Here is a 19987-nt window from a genome sequence, read left to right as displayed (position 1 = left end):
GAAGATCAAGTAGAATGTGTGTTTAGCGTGGCGGGGAATCATTTGGGGGCAAAAAACTTTAAAGAACTCTATTTTGAGTTCTCCTCAAGCTGAACTGGGGTACAAACTTGCAAATATAGACAACTGACAGGAAACAACTGTCAATTGTGATTGGATTTATATATATATATATATATATATATATATATATATATATATATATATATATATATATATATATATATATATATATATCTTCACAATGGAGTCTGGATGTTTTATGAAATGGAATGTTAAAAAGAAAGTTTGCCTGTTTTTGATGAGAGCGAATGGAACAAAGAGTGACAGCGGAGATGAAATCTACTCATCAACAGAACTTTGCCTTAACAGAGACTGTATGGGCCTGAATCTATCTTGAATCTATCAGATGATTATAGACATATATATTATAATGAATATGAATATGTGGGATCATTTTGTAAATAAGATCATCTTTAAGAGAACAGAACCTTAGTTGAGCATGATGGAAATTCTAGTCCATGCGCGACATGGAGCAGAATTTTCACCACACCAACTTCTCCCTCTTCTACACTCCCGTTCAGCCCTGTGATTGCAGTTTGGGCTCTCGGCAGGCCTGCTGCGGTTGTTTTCACGATCAATTTGCGCTTGAATCATCCCGAGTTCAGCAGGGGTGACATGTCAATCCATTTTTTTCATTTGCTGTGCTTAACGAACAAAGCAATCCGCGGCAGTGGTGTCCAGCCGGACGGTAAAAGGAGGAGCTCGCATGATACCGACCGAGGGGCAGAGTGCCTTAGACTGACAGAGAGGTTGGCTTTTAAGTCAAAGGTTCAACTCCAAACCACTTAAGAGGGTTCAAAACAGGCTGCTATACAACATCAACTTTACAGCTATAAATAATAAACTGTATTTTTTCAGATACGAGTGGGATAAAGTGAAATATATCATTTATTCCGCAGGTTTATGTATGAAGTAAGTCCATTGTCAGAGGTATTGATGATCTTTATTTGTGCAAGTGGTTCATTTTGGGTCATGATAGTTTTCATTATGTCTGACACAAGTCATTTCCATGAAGAATTGCGCATATGAGATGGTGTATTCAAATGTCAGCACAGAGCATTGCACCCAAAACAAACACTACTAAAGTCTGATATTAAGTCATCAAAGAATCAATCTCGCTTGTCAAAAGCTTGCACGACTAACAAACTGTGACCTGAACGAATGAATGCCCTCGATTTGAAAATGAATCATTTCCAGATTGGCTGAGAAGAGGTTGCACCTGTCACAGCAACTGTCAGCGGCTGAGTTTGATTTGTTTTAGGTGAGTCCGTCTACACTGCGTGATATTAACAAGTCCATCTCCATGCCAAACTCCCTGTAGATTAGATACATTTTCAGGATACCTGCCCCAGAATTGTAAAATGTTTGAAGGCTTTGTGCTACATGCACAGGTGTACATTTATGCAACCCGACAATTGACCTTTCGCTAAACCGTGCCCCCCTTAGTTGCTGTTGCTCTGCCTGTCAAGCTTTCTGGCACGACACACGTGCAGATTAAAATGATAACGGTGGCAGATTTACAACTTGGAATTGTTCGTAATTTTTGAAAAAAAAATGGGTCCTTGTTTTCAGACAGAAACTGACGATTTTGGCAGCTGAAAGGACAACTGTCACTGGCAGATTGTATCAGCTGTAGTTAGCTAGCTAATTAAGCTAATGTTTAGCTCCATGAGTTGGCTGGAAACTGTGTCTCTGGCTGACTTTTTAATGTTTCCATCTGACTCATTTTAAAACACGAATCTTACAACAAAAAAGGATCCCAAATATCTACTTGATGGCTACTTTTATGATATTGTGCTGGAAGAGGGTAAAGCTCATGGATGTATTATATTAACGGTAAAGCTACATGTCCCAGGCAAAACGTTAGCATTCTCACCAGTTGATGATCATGTAGTCGGGATCAAGTATATTTCCAGGATAAAGGCTGACGCGTGAGCCACGCGCCGGATGTCAGGATGTCATCATGCAATAAGGTATGCCTGCTTGGTTGTTCTGGTGGTTCTGAACAGTTAACTTCATTTAATATTTTATGTGGCGTTTTCTTTTGCGGGGTTCAAATGTTCCACCAAAACAAGTTCCTTCCCGAGACTATTTTGCAGAGCCACCATCGCTGCGTCTGGAGTGTAGCACCACCCAAGACGTTTGTGATTGGTTTAAAGCAATGCAAACAACCCAGAGCATTTTTTTCTCCTATCATAGGACGTATCTGTGGCGTAGCAGCAAGACCTTACTCCGCAACGCTGTGGAGGTAGGTCAGACATGCATTGTTCTTTTATTGCAGGGTAGAGCTAATTAGTACTAGTATTTTAGTACTTAAAAAATGTAAGATCAGACTGTTATTTCATTGTCATATAACACCGTTTGGTTGTTTTGTAATTGTATTAAACGGTATGTTTTTACTTTTAACGTTACAAGAGAAAAGTCTTTTAGGATGAGGACTAACCGATGAAGTTGGCAAATGCCCTCTCAGGTAACGCAGGCTGGATGTCAATCCAATAAAGAGCAGGACAGAGCTGCTAACTAGCTAGTGAACAAGCAGGACATGCTAACAATCGCAGCTCCCATTAAAGCAGACACTGTTTAGTCCTTTTCTTACGCTTTAGCTCCTGTGATTTGGGTTTTGGAAATGCTAAGAAAATGCTGATTATTACTTATGCACACTGCTTCGAAATGTGGAGTAATCCAAAGCTTAACAGGTCTGCAGTGCATAGTTACAGTTGCTAAATTGTGAGTGAACACTTGATGTTCGGGGCAGGGTTTTACGCAAACTCTCAATTTTAAGATCAAGGAATCTGTTCAGCATCTGCACCCTCTCTGCAGGTGTGACAACTCTGAGTGGCAATTTTTCCTCAGCATGAGCTGACAACAGAAAAAATAATCCCAGAACCAAAGTGTCCTCTCCAGTGGAAAAACAGTGTAAAAGAGCACAGGGAGAAAAGTCATTCTGTTTGCCATTGTAATTGCTGACTTTAAAGCACAATCAGGACCTTCAATCACTTGTAGATGGTGTGCTGGGGCAGTATCAATACAATAACAAAGGGGCCCAAAACTAAATTTGACATTTGTTACACTAAAGTTTGCAAATGCTGCCTACATACTGTAACATCAATCATGCATCATTTGACTGGACTGCTTCTTCTTTTTTCTGTTTGACGCAAAAACAAAAAATGTGCGTATTTTTGCTCAACATTTGCACAACTCACTGCTTTCCACATCTGAGCTGTCTCCATTGAGCCAAATTGTAAGTAGTTAGCTATGGAAAGCAAAAAGAACAAAAAAAAACAACATCTAAAGGTTTAAAAAAAAGAAATTGCGTGTTAAAATAACAGCACGCGCTACACCATAAACTCTCACCCAAGCGGCTCAGTATCACTGTGTAGTGTTATAGCAGTGTATAGACCCTGAACAAATATCTCTATAAATATGAATCTGTGTACTATTGATGGTCACAAAGACTAAGTGGAGCAACTATTTTTATGAAATGCAACACTATGGATATATTAACTTTTGCAAAAATCTTGTTTACCTGTATGATATTCTGAAACGCTGTCAAAATAAAAGAAAATCTTGACACAACATCAAAGATTTATTTGGGACAAGCTGCTGTTTGATTTATTATGGGGTGTCTGTTGTTATTAATGCATACAGTTCATATAAAAGCTTGTGGGTAACGCTTTACTTTATCCCTGGGTATTTATAAGCAACACACTATAATGTAGTTCTAAACTAGACTAGAAGACATCATACAACTGTTTTCACAGGCTGAGTTGCTAGATCTTTTTCTGAGCTTTTAGCTAAATCTCATGGCCTTCATCGGCTGTGTGCTCTGTTGTTAAATACTTAAACCATATTTCATGTTCATATACATGTTTTATATGATTAGAACTGTTATTGTTATACTATATCGTAAATAAACATTTAAACAACCTAATTTCTGTTTACAACGACATTATAGTGTGTTATAAACCTTTTTTTTATTATATACTGCTTATAAATGCTAAATAGGCATAGGGCTTAAATGAATTGTTACCAGTATTTGTGTACTTGCTCACAAAAAAACACAAAACAAATTGCATGAAGTTCTTCTTACAACTCCTTTTCCTTAAAAGTTTGTAGTGTCACTATTTGGCCACATGGGGGCATCTGGTAGCCAGATGAAATACAGCAGGAAATACTTACTAAAAAGGTAATTTTTCAAGGAGATATTGGTCCTTAATAACATTTAATTAATTATTTCCCTGTCAACCTTATGCAGGTTGAATAGAAAGTGGTTTTATGCACTGTGTGCACATTCTCCATGTCTCCACTAGAGGTCAGTACAGACCAGGCATATATTTTCACGCCGCTTGGGTTCACAATAATGAATTGGTCAGACATTTCCTCGTTATAATGTTATAGGGATTGTATCATCCAGTGTGCTTTTATGATTCCATATAATGCAGAATTCTACATCATATTTTGATGCATACACTTTCAATTATACCTGCTTAAATAATGTATCTCTGCTCTTGTGTCTCATGTAGACATTCACTCGATCTCCAACCTTTTTGACAGCTTTGGGAAATTCAAAGACACTATTAAGTACCCTTCCTCCTACAGATTGCAATTTGTGTTATGATTCATTTAAAATGGGATTTTACATTTTAGCAATCCTTAGACTTAATTAGATGCGTCTGAAGTGTGACTTTGCTTTTGTTTTGCCTCATATCTCGTTACTGTTATTTCAGTATAGTATTAAGACGGTGTATACATGCTGTATATCTGCATCAAACAGACAGATAAGATACACAAAAGAAGCACGGTGTGAGAGATGGAAGTACTGCAGGAGCAGGAGAACGAGCTCTCCTGCAGAGTCGGTGCTGGTTAGGGCTCCCAGCTCCTGGAAGCTCCTGGCTGGGGCCTGTATTCTCCACAGGGGCGAATCAATCCAGAGGTGCACTCATGTCTCCTTAGGGAGTACAGGCCTTTACAGACGGCTCTGCTGTTTCTGAGGAGACACCGAGGACATTAGAGTTGAAGAAACAACCTTCAACTTGTTCATCAAATGGCACTCCAAGGAAATAACTCATGGTTTATACATTGTTGTGTTGAAATCAGATGGATAGTTATGCATGAGCAGGGTGTCATACAGCAGTTTTATGAGTTGTAACTGTTCATAAACTGCACAAATGACTGTCTACCTGTATGGCTCACATCGCTGGATCTAACTAGCATCTGACAGCACCACACTGCCCTTATATATCTCCCAGACACACTTACACAACTGAAAGCAGACATGACTCAGATTCTCACAGCAGCGTTTGATGGATTGCTTTACCTCCTCCGCCAATGTCTCAGCCCCCCCCCCCCACACACTGAATTGCTTCATCCTCATCAACACTAAACAACTTGCCAGTAAAATAACTGCAGTGCAGAGATAACACAAAGTACAATGAATTCATCCATCAAGGAGACTTCTCTGTATTTCACACAAAAGAAAAAAAAAATCTTTTAACAGCACCTCCAGTGATCAAGGGTTTCAGTATCTGGCTCTCAAATTGCCTCACCGTAGCCGTAACTTTATGCTTTAATCTGAAGTGAGCCAGGAATTGTTTTGCTGCATCCGGGCAGATTCCTCTGTACTATCTCACTGTCACCTCATTTAGACTGCTTCACGTGGGAAGCCAGAGAAGCTATGTTTACAAAACAGGAGAGATCTATTCCCTCGTCATTAGTTAGCCAGATTTTCTGAGAGTTACAGAGAAATAATCAACTCATTTGGGAGCAGCACAGGAAGACACTCTAGGAAGTCCATTTCATGCTCATTAATGTTGAAACACAGTTTTAAGTGTATCACAGCACTGTCATGTCTGAATCCAAAAAGGCAAAAATCCAGCAGGCAACAAAAGAAAATACAAAACACTAGAGGAAATTAAACACAAGACTAATATACACAAGGAAAGGAGTGCAGTAATGACGGACCGGTGACATGAGGCCTGATGAGGAACATAGTATGTTTCACAACAAGGAGGATGAGGGTTGTCCTGTTCCTGTGTGCTTTTGCTTTTTATTTTAAAGAGAGAGAGAGAGAGAGAGAGAGAGAGAGAGAGGTTGACCTGTTAAAGCAGGTCCTGTCAGCGTGTGAGGGCCACTTTGAGGTTTTTGCTCAAAACCCAGTTTGCAGTCACATCTTCTGACACCCCGTATATTGCATTTCCTTTAAATAGTTGGCATGCATGGGTGCGACCTGTTCTATCATCTGCAGAGTTGTGGTATCCTGCATTCATACTTTCACAGCTGTATAGATATTACATATTACAAATAGAGATTCATTTTATCGATTATGTTCAATTTATGGCATAGCTGTGTAGCAAAAAGCAAACTCTGTGCCCTTCAGCCAAGTGCAGTGAAACTATGTGAGTCATAATCAAAGCTGTAAGGTGTGGAATAATGGCACCAACCGAAGTTTTAAATGTCCTCCAGGCAACAGACTGGATGTAACTAATAACCGATATGGTGGTTTTTGATGCCAAGTACTTGATAACTTTAATTATAAATTAGTGCTTTGCAACCAAGGAGGCAAATGACCTGTCCTAGCATGTTTTATGGGTGTCAATAAAAAGGGCCCATCCTGACATGCAGAATGAACAATGGGTTCAGTTTAAGAGCGATAGATCGTTTTGTTAGGAGACGGGCTAAGGCTTATGTTTCAAATTTAGAGATACTTAAAGTTGAGCACATTGAGTGGAATGTTCTGGTTTGGGATTATCAAATTAATTTGTTTTTTTTTTTATCTTGTTGTATCCTATTAATTGTTTATCTCCTGATTTATGCTCTTCTAGAAATAGATGGTCCACTTGCTAGTGTTTCGGGTCACAATAGCATCAGGCTATATTTTGAGTGACATTATTTACAGGCTGCAAACGTTTTCTAGTAGCCTATACATTGATAGTAGCATATACTATGAGTGGATAGAGATATGACAAACAAATATGTCACCATACCATCCTCATAGGCTATCATCTAAGGTTTTGCTTTATGAAAACTGCACAGCCTATTTTGCAACGCAAAGCATTTAAACGTTAGGCCTATTTCAGTGAAATAATGCGTTTATGTTTATGTTTGGCATGTGCCCAATTTCATTTTCTGATCATTCAGACAGAACGCTTTCCAACGAATAACGACTCCATGCACATCACGCAAGCCACGTTAACTTCCGAGATGTTTTGAATGAAATTTGGCGTGACGCGGTCTTCGCTTGACAGAACGGCGTGTATCGGCTGGACTAGGGGAGGGCCCACGGGCGGGGTGACGCGCCCTGCCCACTCAGTATCTTAACATTTGTGTGGCAGACTGGCAGTCTGTGTCTAGCTGCTGTAGTGGGAAGACAGGCAGCCAGTCGGCGGAGCCGTGCAAGTATCCAGCAGCCAGAGCCCAGGCAGCCGGTGGGAGAAGGAAGGGTGTCCGCATCTGCCGCACCGCACAGCCGCCCGCACCAATCCATGTCCACGGTAGGAAGGATTTTAAAGTTTTTTTTTTTTTTTTTATTTTTAAATTGTTTTAATTTAAATCGCCGGGAGCTTGTTTATTAGTAGGCTATTTGAATATGGATTTTGGGAAGCCGTGTCGTGGCACGCCGCTGCAGTGAGCATCAACACGCCGGAACTGAAAACGTCTCCGAGCACACTCAGTTGGGAAAATCCATAGTGTTTAGGATGTATTATCATTTGTTTGTCTCGGTCTAAATGTTGGAGTTTGAAAGGAGAGCGAGGACGCAGTTAGCACGGGTCTGAAGCCGCCTCCGACAGCAGGGCAGCGGGTAGAGGCGCAGCTCGAGCCGTAGTCGGCGTGGAGCAGCTGCGGCAAGCTAGCAGCCGTTAACGCCAACGATACGGGAAGTACGGGCTGTGGTTTCCTACCTATAGCCTACACATTAAAAAAATAAAATACAATATTTACAATTAAAAGCCTGTGAACACCCACACAGGTGATTTCCGTTCTTCTGACTCAGGAAGATGTCAATCTAAACACACCCACTCAGTCCTGGGAAGAGGTCTTAGATAGGCTGTAAGGGGTCACCAACCTGTTTGAAACTGAGAGCTACTTCATGTGCATTGAGTCATACGAAGGGCTACCAGTTTGATACACTCTTCTGAAATAACAAATTTGCTCAGTTTGCCTTTAGTTATATATGATTATTAATGATAGTCATCTATGTGAAGACACTGATCATATTAATGATTTCTCACAATAATTATCAACAATGACTATCAAGGTGGGAAACCGATAATATCAATATTAAATTTTTATTTTTAGTGTGGTGCCTCGGAAGCAATGGGGGATTCATGACTCAGAAGGTGTTGCCAAACTTGGGACATAAGAAGTTTTCAATAGGCCCTACTATCACTTACAATCAAATGGGCCTATACAGTTTCACATAGTTTCCTTCAAAAAAAAAAAAAAATCACACCAAAATTATAATGGCCTATAAAAGTTTTCGGTCTATTTCATATTCTCTTGAAAGTGTGTGTATATTGGTTTCATATTAAATAAGTAGTTGATTAATCAAATATTTGAATTATTTGTTAAGCAAAAGTAGCCTAGATACAGTCTCCGCTGAGATTCTGACGTTTTGTAGCCCAGACGACTAATTGACGGAATAATTGGCATCTTAATTGATACACAAAATAATCCATTGCAGACCTAATGTTGGTAGGCCTACTTTTTTTTTTTTTTTTTTTTTAATTTGGAAAGTTTTACTGGAAGAGGGTCTTTATGAATGGAGTGTTGGCACGGATTAATTTCGCTACACTGTTTTTAACTTATTTAACTTCTTTAACGAATTAGTGTTTTGCCATGTGAAAGTGAGCCCATCTGAGATGACTGGGCAGCAGCTTGTGTTCTGATCAGACTTTGACTTTTTTAGTTTCTGTTCTGAGACTACTTATACATGGGTCCACATCAGACCACAGATGCCAATTTTAATGAATTCCCTTACAGGGAAGCTGTGTGGTGGTGCTGCATGTGATTTTTACTTTAGACTAGAACACCTTTTTACTGTACAAAGAGCTTGAAACAGAGCTACCTTACCTACCCCACATCAGAGCAGTCAGTCCTGTATCTTTTGACCCATTTCTCAAAGTTTATCCTTTTGAATATGGAACTTAAAATCTACTCCACTGTAGACTCCACTAATTTTGTGTGCATTATCCCCCTTTTTTGGTTACATTGTAGGGGTGTCATGTCAATTCAAATTGAAATCTAATTAGGAAAAATAAAACCCGGCAGAGCTTATAGCCAGCAGTGCAAGATCATTATTTTAATAGCTTTATTTTTATTGTGTGTATGTGTTATTTTATCAGCTCCATGAATCACTGCAAATGGTTGTAGAGCAGAGACGGTCAAAAGTTGCATTCATTTTTTTTTGTAACTTTAAAGTAGAGCTGCAACTAAAACTTATCGATTATTTTTTTGATTTAGTCTAAATAGTGACAAATAATTTTCCACAGGCCAAAGTTGCTGTTGTTCAACAGCCTGAAACTACCATATATTCAGTTTTACAATTATAAAACAGAAAATTATTCAATCATCAAAATGGTTGCAGATGGCCTATAAATGTAGACGCACCCTAGCTTGTCAGGCTAGGTTGCAGATGCATTTTTCGTCGATTTGACTAATCAATTAATGAACTAATCGTGGCAGCTTTACGTTTTAAAATGTACGTCATTGAAACAATCGTATTGTAGATCTCTACAAAAATGTTTAAAGTCTACCACTGTATATTGACACAAACGTGCGTTATTCCCACTCAATGTTGGAGCTTGTATGACAAATTAACTCTTCATGGAAACTGTACATGTCAAGTTATAAAACTAATACCATTTCCTTTTATTTAGAAAAAGTCTCGCATGAAATATCAGTCCATCAAATTGTGCAAACCTGCAGATTTCCCTCTGAAAAGGTGTTTTGATGTTTGATCATGAACCTTTCTCCATCTCTCGCTATAATCTCGCTATACTGCAAGACGTAACAATAAGAAAAGTGCCTTGAGCTGATTTCTAAATCAGGATCACAAATATAGCTCCAATTATCACAAGATGACCTATATTTTGCTCTCAGATAAGTGTTGGGTGTGTGACTGTGTGCTCATTTATATATTTAAGATTCTTTTTTGGGGGGTGGGGCTTTTTCCCCTTTATTTCAGAGTGACAGTGGTAGACAGGAAAGGTGGGAGGGAGATGACACGCAGAAAAGGGTCTCATTCAAACCCGGGCCGCTGCAAAGGCCTCCGCCTACATGGGGCACACACTCCTACTGGGTGAGCTAGAGGTCGCCCCCTCAGCTATATATTTCTGCACTAAGTGATCAGATGCTGCCAGAAAGCATTTTGAGTTGATTGTTGGATTTCATCACAAAGAACAGGTCTGGGCTGATTTTTAGAAAGTCCCTCTTTTGTCTTCATGTATGCCTGCCTTGTTTACATGTGTGCAGCCTCTCATCCTGTGCTCTCACCTCCAGCCACAACTGTTTCTGCAATACCCTCTCACTCTCTTCTTTCATCATTTCTCTTTCACAACCCTCCGCTTTGCACATGTGCTTCCTTTCCCTCCTTTTCTGTCTCCTGTTGCAGGTCTTTGAATGCTAAGTAGATGCTTTTTGTTTTCTGCTGCTATCTTCCTCCATGCATTTCCATACCACAGAGTAGTAGTATGGGTAGAGTGAGTGCAGAGGCATAATGGGAGAGCAGCAGCGTGGGAGCTGTTTTCTTTTTTGCATCTCGGCGTGTCCACCGTTTCAGGCAGTTTGAGAGAGGCGGTGGTGTTAAGATGTGGTCTCTGGGGTGAGGGGATTGCAGTGTGCTTCCTCATCAGCCACAACCACCACTGCAAGGTTGGAAATCACTATGTTGTCAGCGTCAGTCAGTGCGGAGGAGGAGAGAAACCCATATTGTTAGCCTTATCCTTTAATAATGTTAAACTAAGTATGATGTAACATGCAATGGATCATACAAACATCTCAGTTTAGACTTTTCTTTTTTTTATATATATATATGTATGTATGTGTGTATGTGTGTGTGTATATATATGTACTGCAACTCCTTTTGGTTTGCACCCTATTATTTAGATGTATGACTAAATCATAGTAGCTTTACAGTTTAGAATTGGGATTTATCTTTCTTGCTGTTCCAGGCAGCAGTCCTATATTTAAAACTGATGCTGATGAATTCATTTGAATTTCATTTCTGGTTTTAGCTTCTTGAATGTGAGAATTTTGCTTCTCTTCTTTTTCCAGATATGATGGTTAATACACTTTTGAGGTTTTGGCTATAGAATAAAACCAGTAGTTTTTCACATGGCACACAATTGGGCTCTGCAAGTAGGGCCAATTTTCCTGTTTAACTGGTCTAGTACGGTGTACAAGACTTAACCGATTTGATTGTACACAAATCCGTTGAACCAGCATGTGTTACTATGACACCTTCCGTCAAATTAAAAAGTAGCCTACATTAGCAACCTGTGCCGACCGCGTCGCAGCACTAAATCCAACTTGTGTTGCAAGCAGTGTCAATAGCGTCACTGTTTTCTGAATCGATGCATTTTCACTAACTTAGCTCTTTTATTAGTAGTCGGCCCGTAAGCCGTAGTTTATGGTGCAGTAGCGTCCACACAAGCTACATTTCACCGAGCTTTTCTAAAGCTCAAGCGCAACTGAGCTTTCTTCCAATTTTAAAAATGAAAATAATTGTAAGGTGCTGCCCTAGATCAGATATTTCCTGATTTGTATACCAAAGTAGGGGAAGTTCTTGTACAGCTGCTCATGTTCACACAACAATTTGTGAACTTTATAACATTATAAACCAAGAGATGAACCAGTACTCCTACTCCATGTTTTGTCAAGTTTGTGGAAATTTTACTAAAATTTGGCTTAATTTTGTAAAAATGCACACTCTAAACCAACAATTAAGGTCTCTAAACTTCATTCCAACACATCCCTAGTAATGTTGAACCTGCTTCAGTTGCTGTTGTACATACAGTGCCTTGCGAAAGTATTCGGCCCCCTTGAACGTTTCGACCTTTTGCCACATTTCAGGCCTCAAACATAAAGATATAAAACTGTAATTTTTTGTGAAGAATCAACAACAAGTGGGTCCCAATTATGAAGTGGAACGAAATTCATTGGCTATTTCAAACTTTTTTAACAAATAAAAAACTGAAAAAGTGGGCGTGCAAAATTATTCAGCCCCTTTACTTTCAGTGCAGCAAACTCTCTCCAGAAGTTCAGTGAGGATCTCTGAATGATCCAATGTTGACCTAAATGACTAATGATGATAAATAGAATCCAGCTGTGTGTAATCAAGTCTCCGTATAAATGCACCTGCTCTGTGATAGTGTCAGAGGTCCGTGTAAAGCGCAGAGAGCATCATGAAGAACAAGGAACACACCAGGCAGGTCCGAGATACTGTTGTGGGGAAGTTTAAAGCCGGATTTGGATACAAAAAGATTTCCCAAGCTTTAAACATCCCAAGGAGCACTGTGCAAGCGATAATATTGAAATGGAAGGAGTATCAGACCACTACAAATCTACGAAGACCCGGCCGTCCCTCTAAACTTTCAGCTCATACAATGAGAAGACTGATCAGAGATGCAGCCAAGAGGCCCATGATCACTCTGGATGAACTGCAGAGATCTACAGCTGAGGTGGGAGACTCTGTCCATAGGACAACAATCACGTCGTATACTGCACAAATCTGGCCTTTATGGAAGAGTGGCAAGAAGAAAGCCATTTCTTAAAGATATCCATAAAAGTGTCGTTTAAAGTTTGCCAAAAGCCACCTGGGAGACACACCAAACATGTGGAAGAAGGTGCTCTGGTCAGATGAAACCAAAATCGAACTTTTGGCAACAATGCAAAACGTTATGTTTGGCGTAAAAGCAACACAGCTCATCACCCCGAACACACCATCCCCACTGTAAAACATGGTGGTGGCAGCATCATGGTTTGGGCCTGCTTTTCTTCAGCAGGGACAGGGAAGATGGTTAAAATTGATGGGAAGATGGATGGAGCCAAATACAGGACCATTCTGGAAGAAAACCTGATGGAGTCTGCAAAAGACCTGAGACTGGGATGGAGATTTGTCTTCCAACAAGACAATGATCCAAAACATAAAGCAAAATCTACAATGGAATGGTTCACAAATAAACATATCCAGGTGTTAGAATGGCCAAGTCAAAGTCCAGACCTGAATCCAATCGAGAATCTGTGGAAAGAACTGAAAACTGCTGTTCACAAACGCTCTCCATCCAACCTCACTGAGCTCGAGCTGTTTTGCAAGGAGGAATGGGCAAAAATGTCAGTCTCTCGATGTGCAAAACTGATAGAGACATACCCCAAGCGACTTACAGCTGTAATCGCAGCAAAAGGTGGCGCTACAAAGTATTAACTTAAGGGGGCTGAATAATTTTGCACGCCCAATATTTCAGTTTTTTATTTGTTTAAAAGGTTTGAAATATCCAATAAATTTCGTTCCACTTCATGATTGTGTCCCACTTGTTGTTGATTCTTCACAAAAAATTACAGTTTTATATCTTTATGTTTGAGGCCTGAAATGTGGCAAAAGGTCGAAAAGTTCAAGGGGGCCGAATACTTTCGCAAGGCACTGTAAATGGTGTAATTCCAATAGGTAATCCATTACGTTACCAAAAAAGCAATTGATGTACAGCCTTTTATACCCAACCCTGTTTTGTATTATCTTGATTTTCCCACTGCATGAAACTGATCGGAAAGCAATGGCTGATGGTAAATACAAATTTCTAAAACACTGCAAATGTTAGCTATGACGTAAAATATATACGGCGTATAATGTATAGTAAAAGTCACTGGTATAGCCCTTTTTTATTTATTTATTTATTTTTTTAAGTTGAAGGCTCAAGCAGATGTTGTAAATTACCCTTGGTCACCTTGCAGCATCACTCTCCATCTGTGTTTCCTGCAGGCCTCCTGGCTCTTAATAACCAAAGGGGGATAATCCGATGGGTTGAATGACATTGAACCTCACATGGACATTGGTGCTCCTTAACAGCCTGTCACTGGAGGGTAACGGCGAGGATTTACCAGTGACTGAGTCACCCAGTGATGATTATTGAAGCCAATGACCTCCTCACAAGACCACTCTAAGATATCTTAAGTGTGCAGATCATGGGGCGCCTGGATAGCTCACCTGGTTGAGCGGGCGACCCATGTACTAAGGCTCAGTCCTTGACGCAGCAGTCACGGTTTCGATTCCGACCTGCGGCCCTTTGCTGCATTTCGTTTCCTCTATCTGTCCCCTTTCACATATTCAGCTGTCCTGTATAATGAAGGCCTAAAATGCCCAAAATATCTTTTTAAAAGTGTGCAGATTAGGGCTGAATGAAATCGAAACCGCGGATTGAAAGAATGCGATTAGCTAATCGTGAAGACCGCGATCAATCGACTGTGCGATATTTAGTTGAAAAATTATTTTTTATTTATTTTTTTCATAAGATAAATGCTGAAATAATGTTACATATCGCAGATTGTTTATAGAAACGGTGGATCTTTCATTTGCTTTTTATTACTTTATTTAACATGATCGTAGAAGGTGCAATATGTAGCTATAAAAACCCTAATGCAGATCAGTCACCTAAATCTAATTGAATTTATAATAAAGTGCTTTAAAGAGTGGGAAGAAATGATTTTGACGGTATAACCGTATACAGTTTGAATGGATAATAATTAATGAAATTAAGAACAAAGGCAATTCAGAACTTAAGAATAACATGTTTTTTTAAATAAAGATTTAGCTACAGTAAATTACGCACTAACAAACCTTAACAGTTTTCATTGACCCTTAACTGCTAGATCATAACAGTCAATAATGGTTTACCCATTCTGATTCTAGATTGGGTTATACTTCTCGACCATTCTATTTGACCTTGTACCAATAGCTTTGGTGACGGCAGTGAATATTCTTCTTGCAATGTTAAGTGAATGTTTCACCCTGTGATGAGCTGGCAGTTGTTGCAACACCACTTTACCGGTTTACACAAGAGATTACTGTATGAGATAAGTGATTCAACTGATGAGTCATAACCACCCAGGAGTGAACAGAAAGGGTCCTGATGATGATTAAAAAAACAAACCAAAAAAAACTTCCACAGTCACTAGAAGAGGACAAAAACATCAATTTGTTCTCCAAAACAACTATTTGCACTCGGTTTGTGAGCGGTGCAAATCATACATCGCAGGCTTCCCCTATTCAGTGGGTGACTTGAATATACTGTATAAGGCTGCATGAAAAGATCTCAATGTGATGTATTTTTGTTGTTGAAACAGGATATTGGAGTTGGATATAAACATTAAAATGCATTCTTTTAATGTGTAAACCATGGAGTGTGAGTTAAGGAGAGAAAGGATGTTTTAACTTGATAGAAGAGGAAGTGTTGAAGATAAAAGTTAAAACCATGCTTATGTTTTAGTACAACATACTTTTAGGTAAAAAATGTAAACTGTTGTGTGACTGAGTGAAGGAATGTTTCAATACTGATTAAGCCTAATCAGCATTTGTCTGGCTCACACCTTCTCAAGCTTCTAAAGAATTGATTAGGTCATGTCTGTTATTTAGCATGAATGTAGATGCTCTAGAAGACTTATTGTTTAAACAACTTTTGGGGAGCCACTCCCTGCGGGGCCAGACTTAATTAGAACAAAGGAAATGCAAACTCTGTAAACTTGAACAGAATCGGCACTACCATGTTAAATGACTTGTCTGTGACCTGGAGTAAACCTGAAATTCAGAGGTGTGTCCTTAACCTGAGAGACAGGAATATAATTCGGAAACGGAGATGATTTCAGGGCTGCAACTGTGACCCCGCAAGGGGAAGCAGGTTAGCAGACTGCTGTTTTACAGTGTATTTGTTTTGTCATGTCTCAGGACTGATTGATGTAATTCCTGAAGAGGAGGCATGTCATTTCAGTCAGCTGTCAGCTGCAGTGTATCATTTTGTTTTTGTCATGTCGTTTTCATCATGCTGTTTCATTAAACCTTTTGCTTAACTTTCAATTCGACCCCAGCCTCTCCTTCCTCCTCAGAAATCAAACGAACACGTCTTTTAGAGATTCCTTACAGAAGTCCGATGAGTTTCTTAAACTAAACTGATGGCTTTTTGTACTGGTTGAAACCAGGAGTCTATAAAATGACAGCGGTTTCATACTTTTGGTTTTACTTTACGATAATTATCCGGAGCAGGTCAAAATGTTCACAGGTTTGTATCTGCTAATGTATAGTGCCCAGAAGGACGAGCTGATTGATTGCAACTGAGAAATTAGCTGGCACATTTGCTATTTATTACCTGCCGTTTAGTTTAGGGACTTAGGGTTAAAGTTGCTCTTGCTGTTTGAAGGCTCTGTTGCTGACACTTGGTAAATACGACACCACAAATTAACCCAAAGTTCCTCATTTGTATCTGCAGGGATTGAAAGTGCATCCTTTGTTCACTACCCGAAACATACAAGATTCTCCATATCGGGCTACAACTGGCTACCTGACTTGGCTGCAAGCCGCTCATTCTTGAGGCTATAATGTTTAGTTGCTTAAGAGGGAAAAGTTTGCCTTCTCTCATATTTACTCTCTTCACCTAGGAGTAAAAGTATCAGCCTCTGGGGCTAATGTAGAGTGACGTTTGTCTTCGACCCCATTAGGGATGTCAGGGTGGCCCAACCCTGGCTGTCGGGGACCTTTTTTTTTTTTTGAAGAAAAAACCGCCTACCCGTCCTATGCTCGGCCAGTATGGCCGGCAGCCAAGACCTTCCTCTTTAATACTTGATGGTCCTTTCTTTCCCTGAGACCTGAGCATTACAATCTACCAGGGCATTTCCTTTCACTTGCCTGCTAATTAGTGGAACTGAAATAAGAGCAGCAGCTAATTGTCATTGCATCCTCCATGCAGGCACACCACGCATCCCAGTACTGGAAGGATACAGAGGAGATAAAGGCAGCAAGTTGACTATCAAGTGACTGTATGGCCTATTCATTATTACCATGTATTTGCTTTTCAGGTCAAAGTCATTACATTTTGCTTTTAGTTTGGTGTGCTAAAAAAATTGGTGGACAATTTTGGGAATTGATTGCATTGCACACAAGCTGTAAACACAACACTGAAATAACCTTTTAGTTGTTATGGCTAACGTCTTAGCAAAGGGTTGCCAGTGGACATGGAGCAACATTGGCATTCATTTGTCATGTTTCTGGATTCATCGAAGTCCAGTTACTCACACTCTAGCTCTGTTTCAGTCTCCACCAAACCTTGATAAAAATATCTGGCTCTTTTACTGCTAAATGCTCACTCGCTCAAATTTGATTTTGGGTGATTCTGTGGGTTTGTCACTATGACTTATACTTTTTTTTTAAATTTTATAAAAAATTTTAAATGGTAAAACAAGTCATTTGATCCATTGCTATTATAGAATATTGATTTGGTGCAGCTTTAAGTCATTCATGAAAAAGATACTATTTGCTGGTACCAGCTTCTGCTTGAAATCTTTCAATGTATGGTGATTAGCTGATTTTTATTTTTTATTTTATTTTTATTTTTAAATTGACACCCCTCAATTGGTCTGGCTACACCGCTAATTATTTTTGGAATAGGGGGTGGGGGCGATAGACGACAACGACACTCTGCGATTGGTTTAAAGAAATGTAAATAAGCCACTCTTCTTGGGCGGATCCAGCGACCGTGCCCTTGTTAAACAGACAGCGGGAGGAAAAGATAAAGCCTGACATCTGGCGTGCCTGATGTCAAGCTTTATCCCAGCACTGGCATTTTATAGATTAAACGATGATGGAAAAAATAAATGTACGTAGAAAGTAATGAGTTGCAGCATTATTAATGACTTGTCTGGGCAATGAGAAGACTCTTGTAACCACCCCCTTATTGCTAATTCCAAAGTAATTCTGTTTGCCACCCTGTTTGTTTGCTTCAAATGAAGCATAAAAGCATCTGGCCACTTAAAGAGCCACATTCACCCCAAAAAAAGTTACTCTGGCGGAAGGGTACGGTGTGTCGCGGAGTGGCTCCTTCCCAGGAAGAGAGCAGTCTTTTAATCTCTCCACCTCGCCTTGTTCCCAGCAGACAGCCGTGTGTGTCCGTGTCCAAACCATCAGTGTGTTTTCCACCTCGGCTGTAATCGGATGGATGGGAGAGACTAACATGTCACCAACGGACGTCAGACTTCCTGTGTCATTAATTATAAACCTGACCGGCAGCAGCACAAAGTGAAGCTATCGATTGTGTGTATAAAGTAGAGCATAGAACTTGGTGTTACATGTTCACTGTAATATATCTTTGCACAGGATACCTGATTAAATGACTTGGTCACAAATATTTGTTTTCATGCAAGCGAACTGGTTGTTCAAAAGCACAAACAAGTCATGAGTTACAAGATGGTGTGTAGTTATATCATGCCACATAGGCTGCAGTGTATATACATGTGACTAACATATGCAACTCTTGGATTAAGAGAGAATCCTCAATTATTGCGCAATCATTTACCCCTTTGATGTGTGATATGGCTATAAGTGTCACAATATCAGATGTATCACATGTATATCATGGCAAATCTATATGAAATGTGGGTCCAAACTGAACCCAATGTGCATAACTGTATCTGCAGGTTAGGAAAAGCATCAGATTTAAGTTCCCTCACGGTATTGGTCTTAAATTTTCATTTAGAAAGGTCTTGAATATATTTCTTTCCTGCCATCACCATATATTTTAAGTGGTTGAGGTCTGTCATGAGATGTGAAACCTCTTGTACGCATTTTCAACAGTATTTTAGGGATTCTTAATTTCTGAATAATTTCCCAGGAAGTTTCCTAGAAATGTCAATTTGGTACCAATTAAATGGAAGTGTCAATTGGTATCCAATTAATTGGCCTCCAATTAGTTGATTCCAACTAATTGTCAGTGCAAACTAGTCTTTCATCAGTGCAGGTCACTGAACATTCAAAAATGTGACATTTGTCTACAAGCCAGCATATAGTTTAAAAAAAAAAAAAAGTTTCAGATAAAATACTGAATGAATATTTAATTGGGTTTAAATTGAGGCTTTCTTACAAGGAAATGTCAATGTTCTCTAAAAGCTGTACCAAATTACCTAGTTTCCGGGAAACTTCAGAGAACATTATTAGGAAAAAGAAATTTAGGTTTGTTTCGAGTCATTAAATGAGATGATTCCATTGAAGGTTGATATTGAGTGATCACCCCCAGAGTGAACAGGTTTCACGGAGCAGTAAAGGCAGCTTCGAGGAATTGGCCGCTGAGCCTCGGTGATATCCTGATCCATGCTGCTTTCCACATTAGGAACATGAGCCTGCAAGATAAGTCACAGGGCAGCATTGGCTTTGCTCGGCTCGGTTTCTGTGATAAGGGCTTGATACCGCCTCCCCAATAAGGCCTGTTCCCATCATCACTGCATGTCTACTGTACATGTGTGAGTGTGTCAAGCTGCTGAAAGCATGAGCCCTATTGTCAGCCGCTTTGGGAATTGCTTCTTCATAAGGCCACTGAGCTCTCTACAGCTGAAGAATTGCAAAACCACATCGCCAATGCATGCTGGGTGAAAATGAAACTCATCAAAGTCTGTGTCCTCAAACACTCAATTCATTATTCCTTTCATAATAAACTCCCCATATGATTTGCTCTATAGTGAGAAGTAAAGTGAGGTTTTACGCGCGGTGTGTTGTGCGTTCCGTTTTTGTGGCCTGGTGATGTTGTGGTTTCTGTATCCAAAACAATCTTCTGATGAGAATAGTTTCATGTTACCACTTCCTCTGGTTTAACTTGTTGTAGTTTCTGTATCCAAAACGATCTTCTGATGAGAATAGTGTTCATGTTACCACTTCCTCTGGTTTAACTTGTCTGATCAATAT

At 39.7% G+C, this 19987-nt stretch overlaps 1 protein-coding gene across 1 annotated transcript in view; it reads left to right on the top strand.

Annotated features, from left to right (window-relative positions):
• The first annotated feature begins 7373 nt into the window (after positions 1 to 7373).
• The window catches only part of si:dkey-97m3.1 (fatty acyl-CoA reductase 1), a 52960-nt gene continuing 40346 nt past the window's right edge, over positions 7374 to 19987 (top strand). The window contains exon 1 of the mRNA XM_039791668.1: positions 7374 to 7550. Coding sequence (XP_039647602.1) covers positions 7542 to 7550 — 9 coding nt within the window. The 5' untranslated portion in view covers positions 7374 to 7541. The remainder of the gene's footprint in view (positions 7551 to 19987) is intronic.

The sequence above is a fragment of the Perca fluviatilis genome, chromosome 23, assembly GCF_010015445.1.
Source record: "Perca fluviatilis chromosome 23, GENO_Pfluv_1.0, whole genome shotgun sequence".
Taxonomy (NCBI): domain Eukaryota; kingdom Metazoa; phylum Chordata; class Actinopteri; order Perciformes; family Percidae; genus Perca; species Perca fluviatilis.
This window is presented reverse-complemented; position numbering and strand designations above follow the sequence as displayed.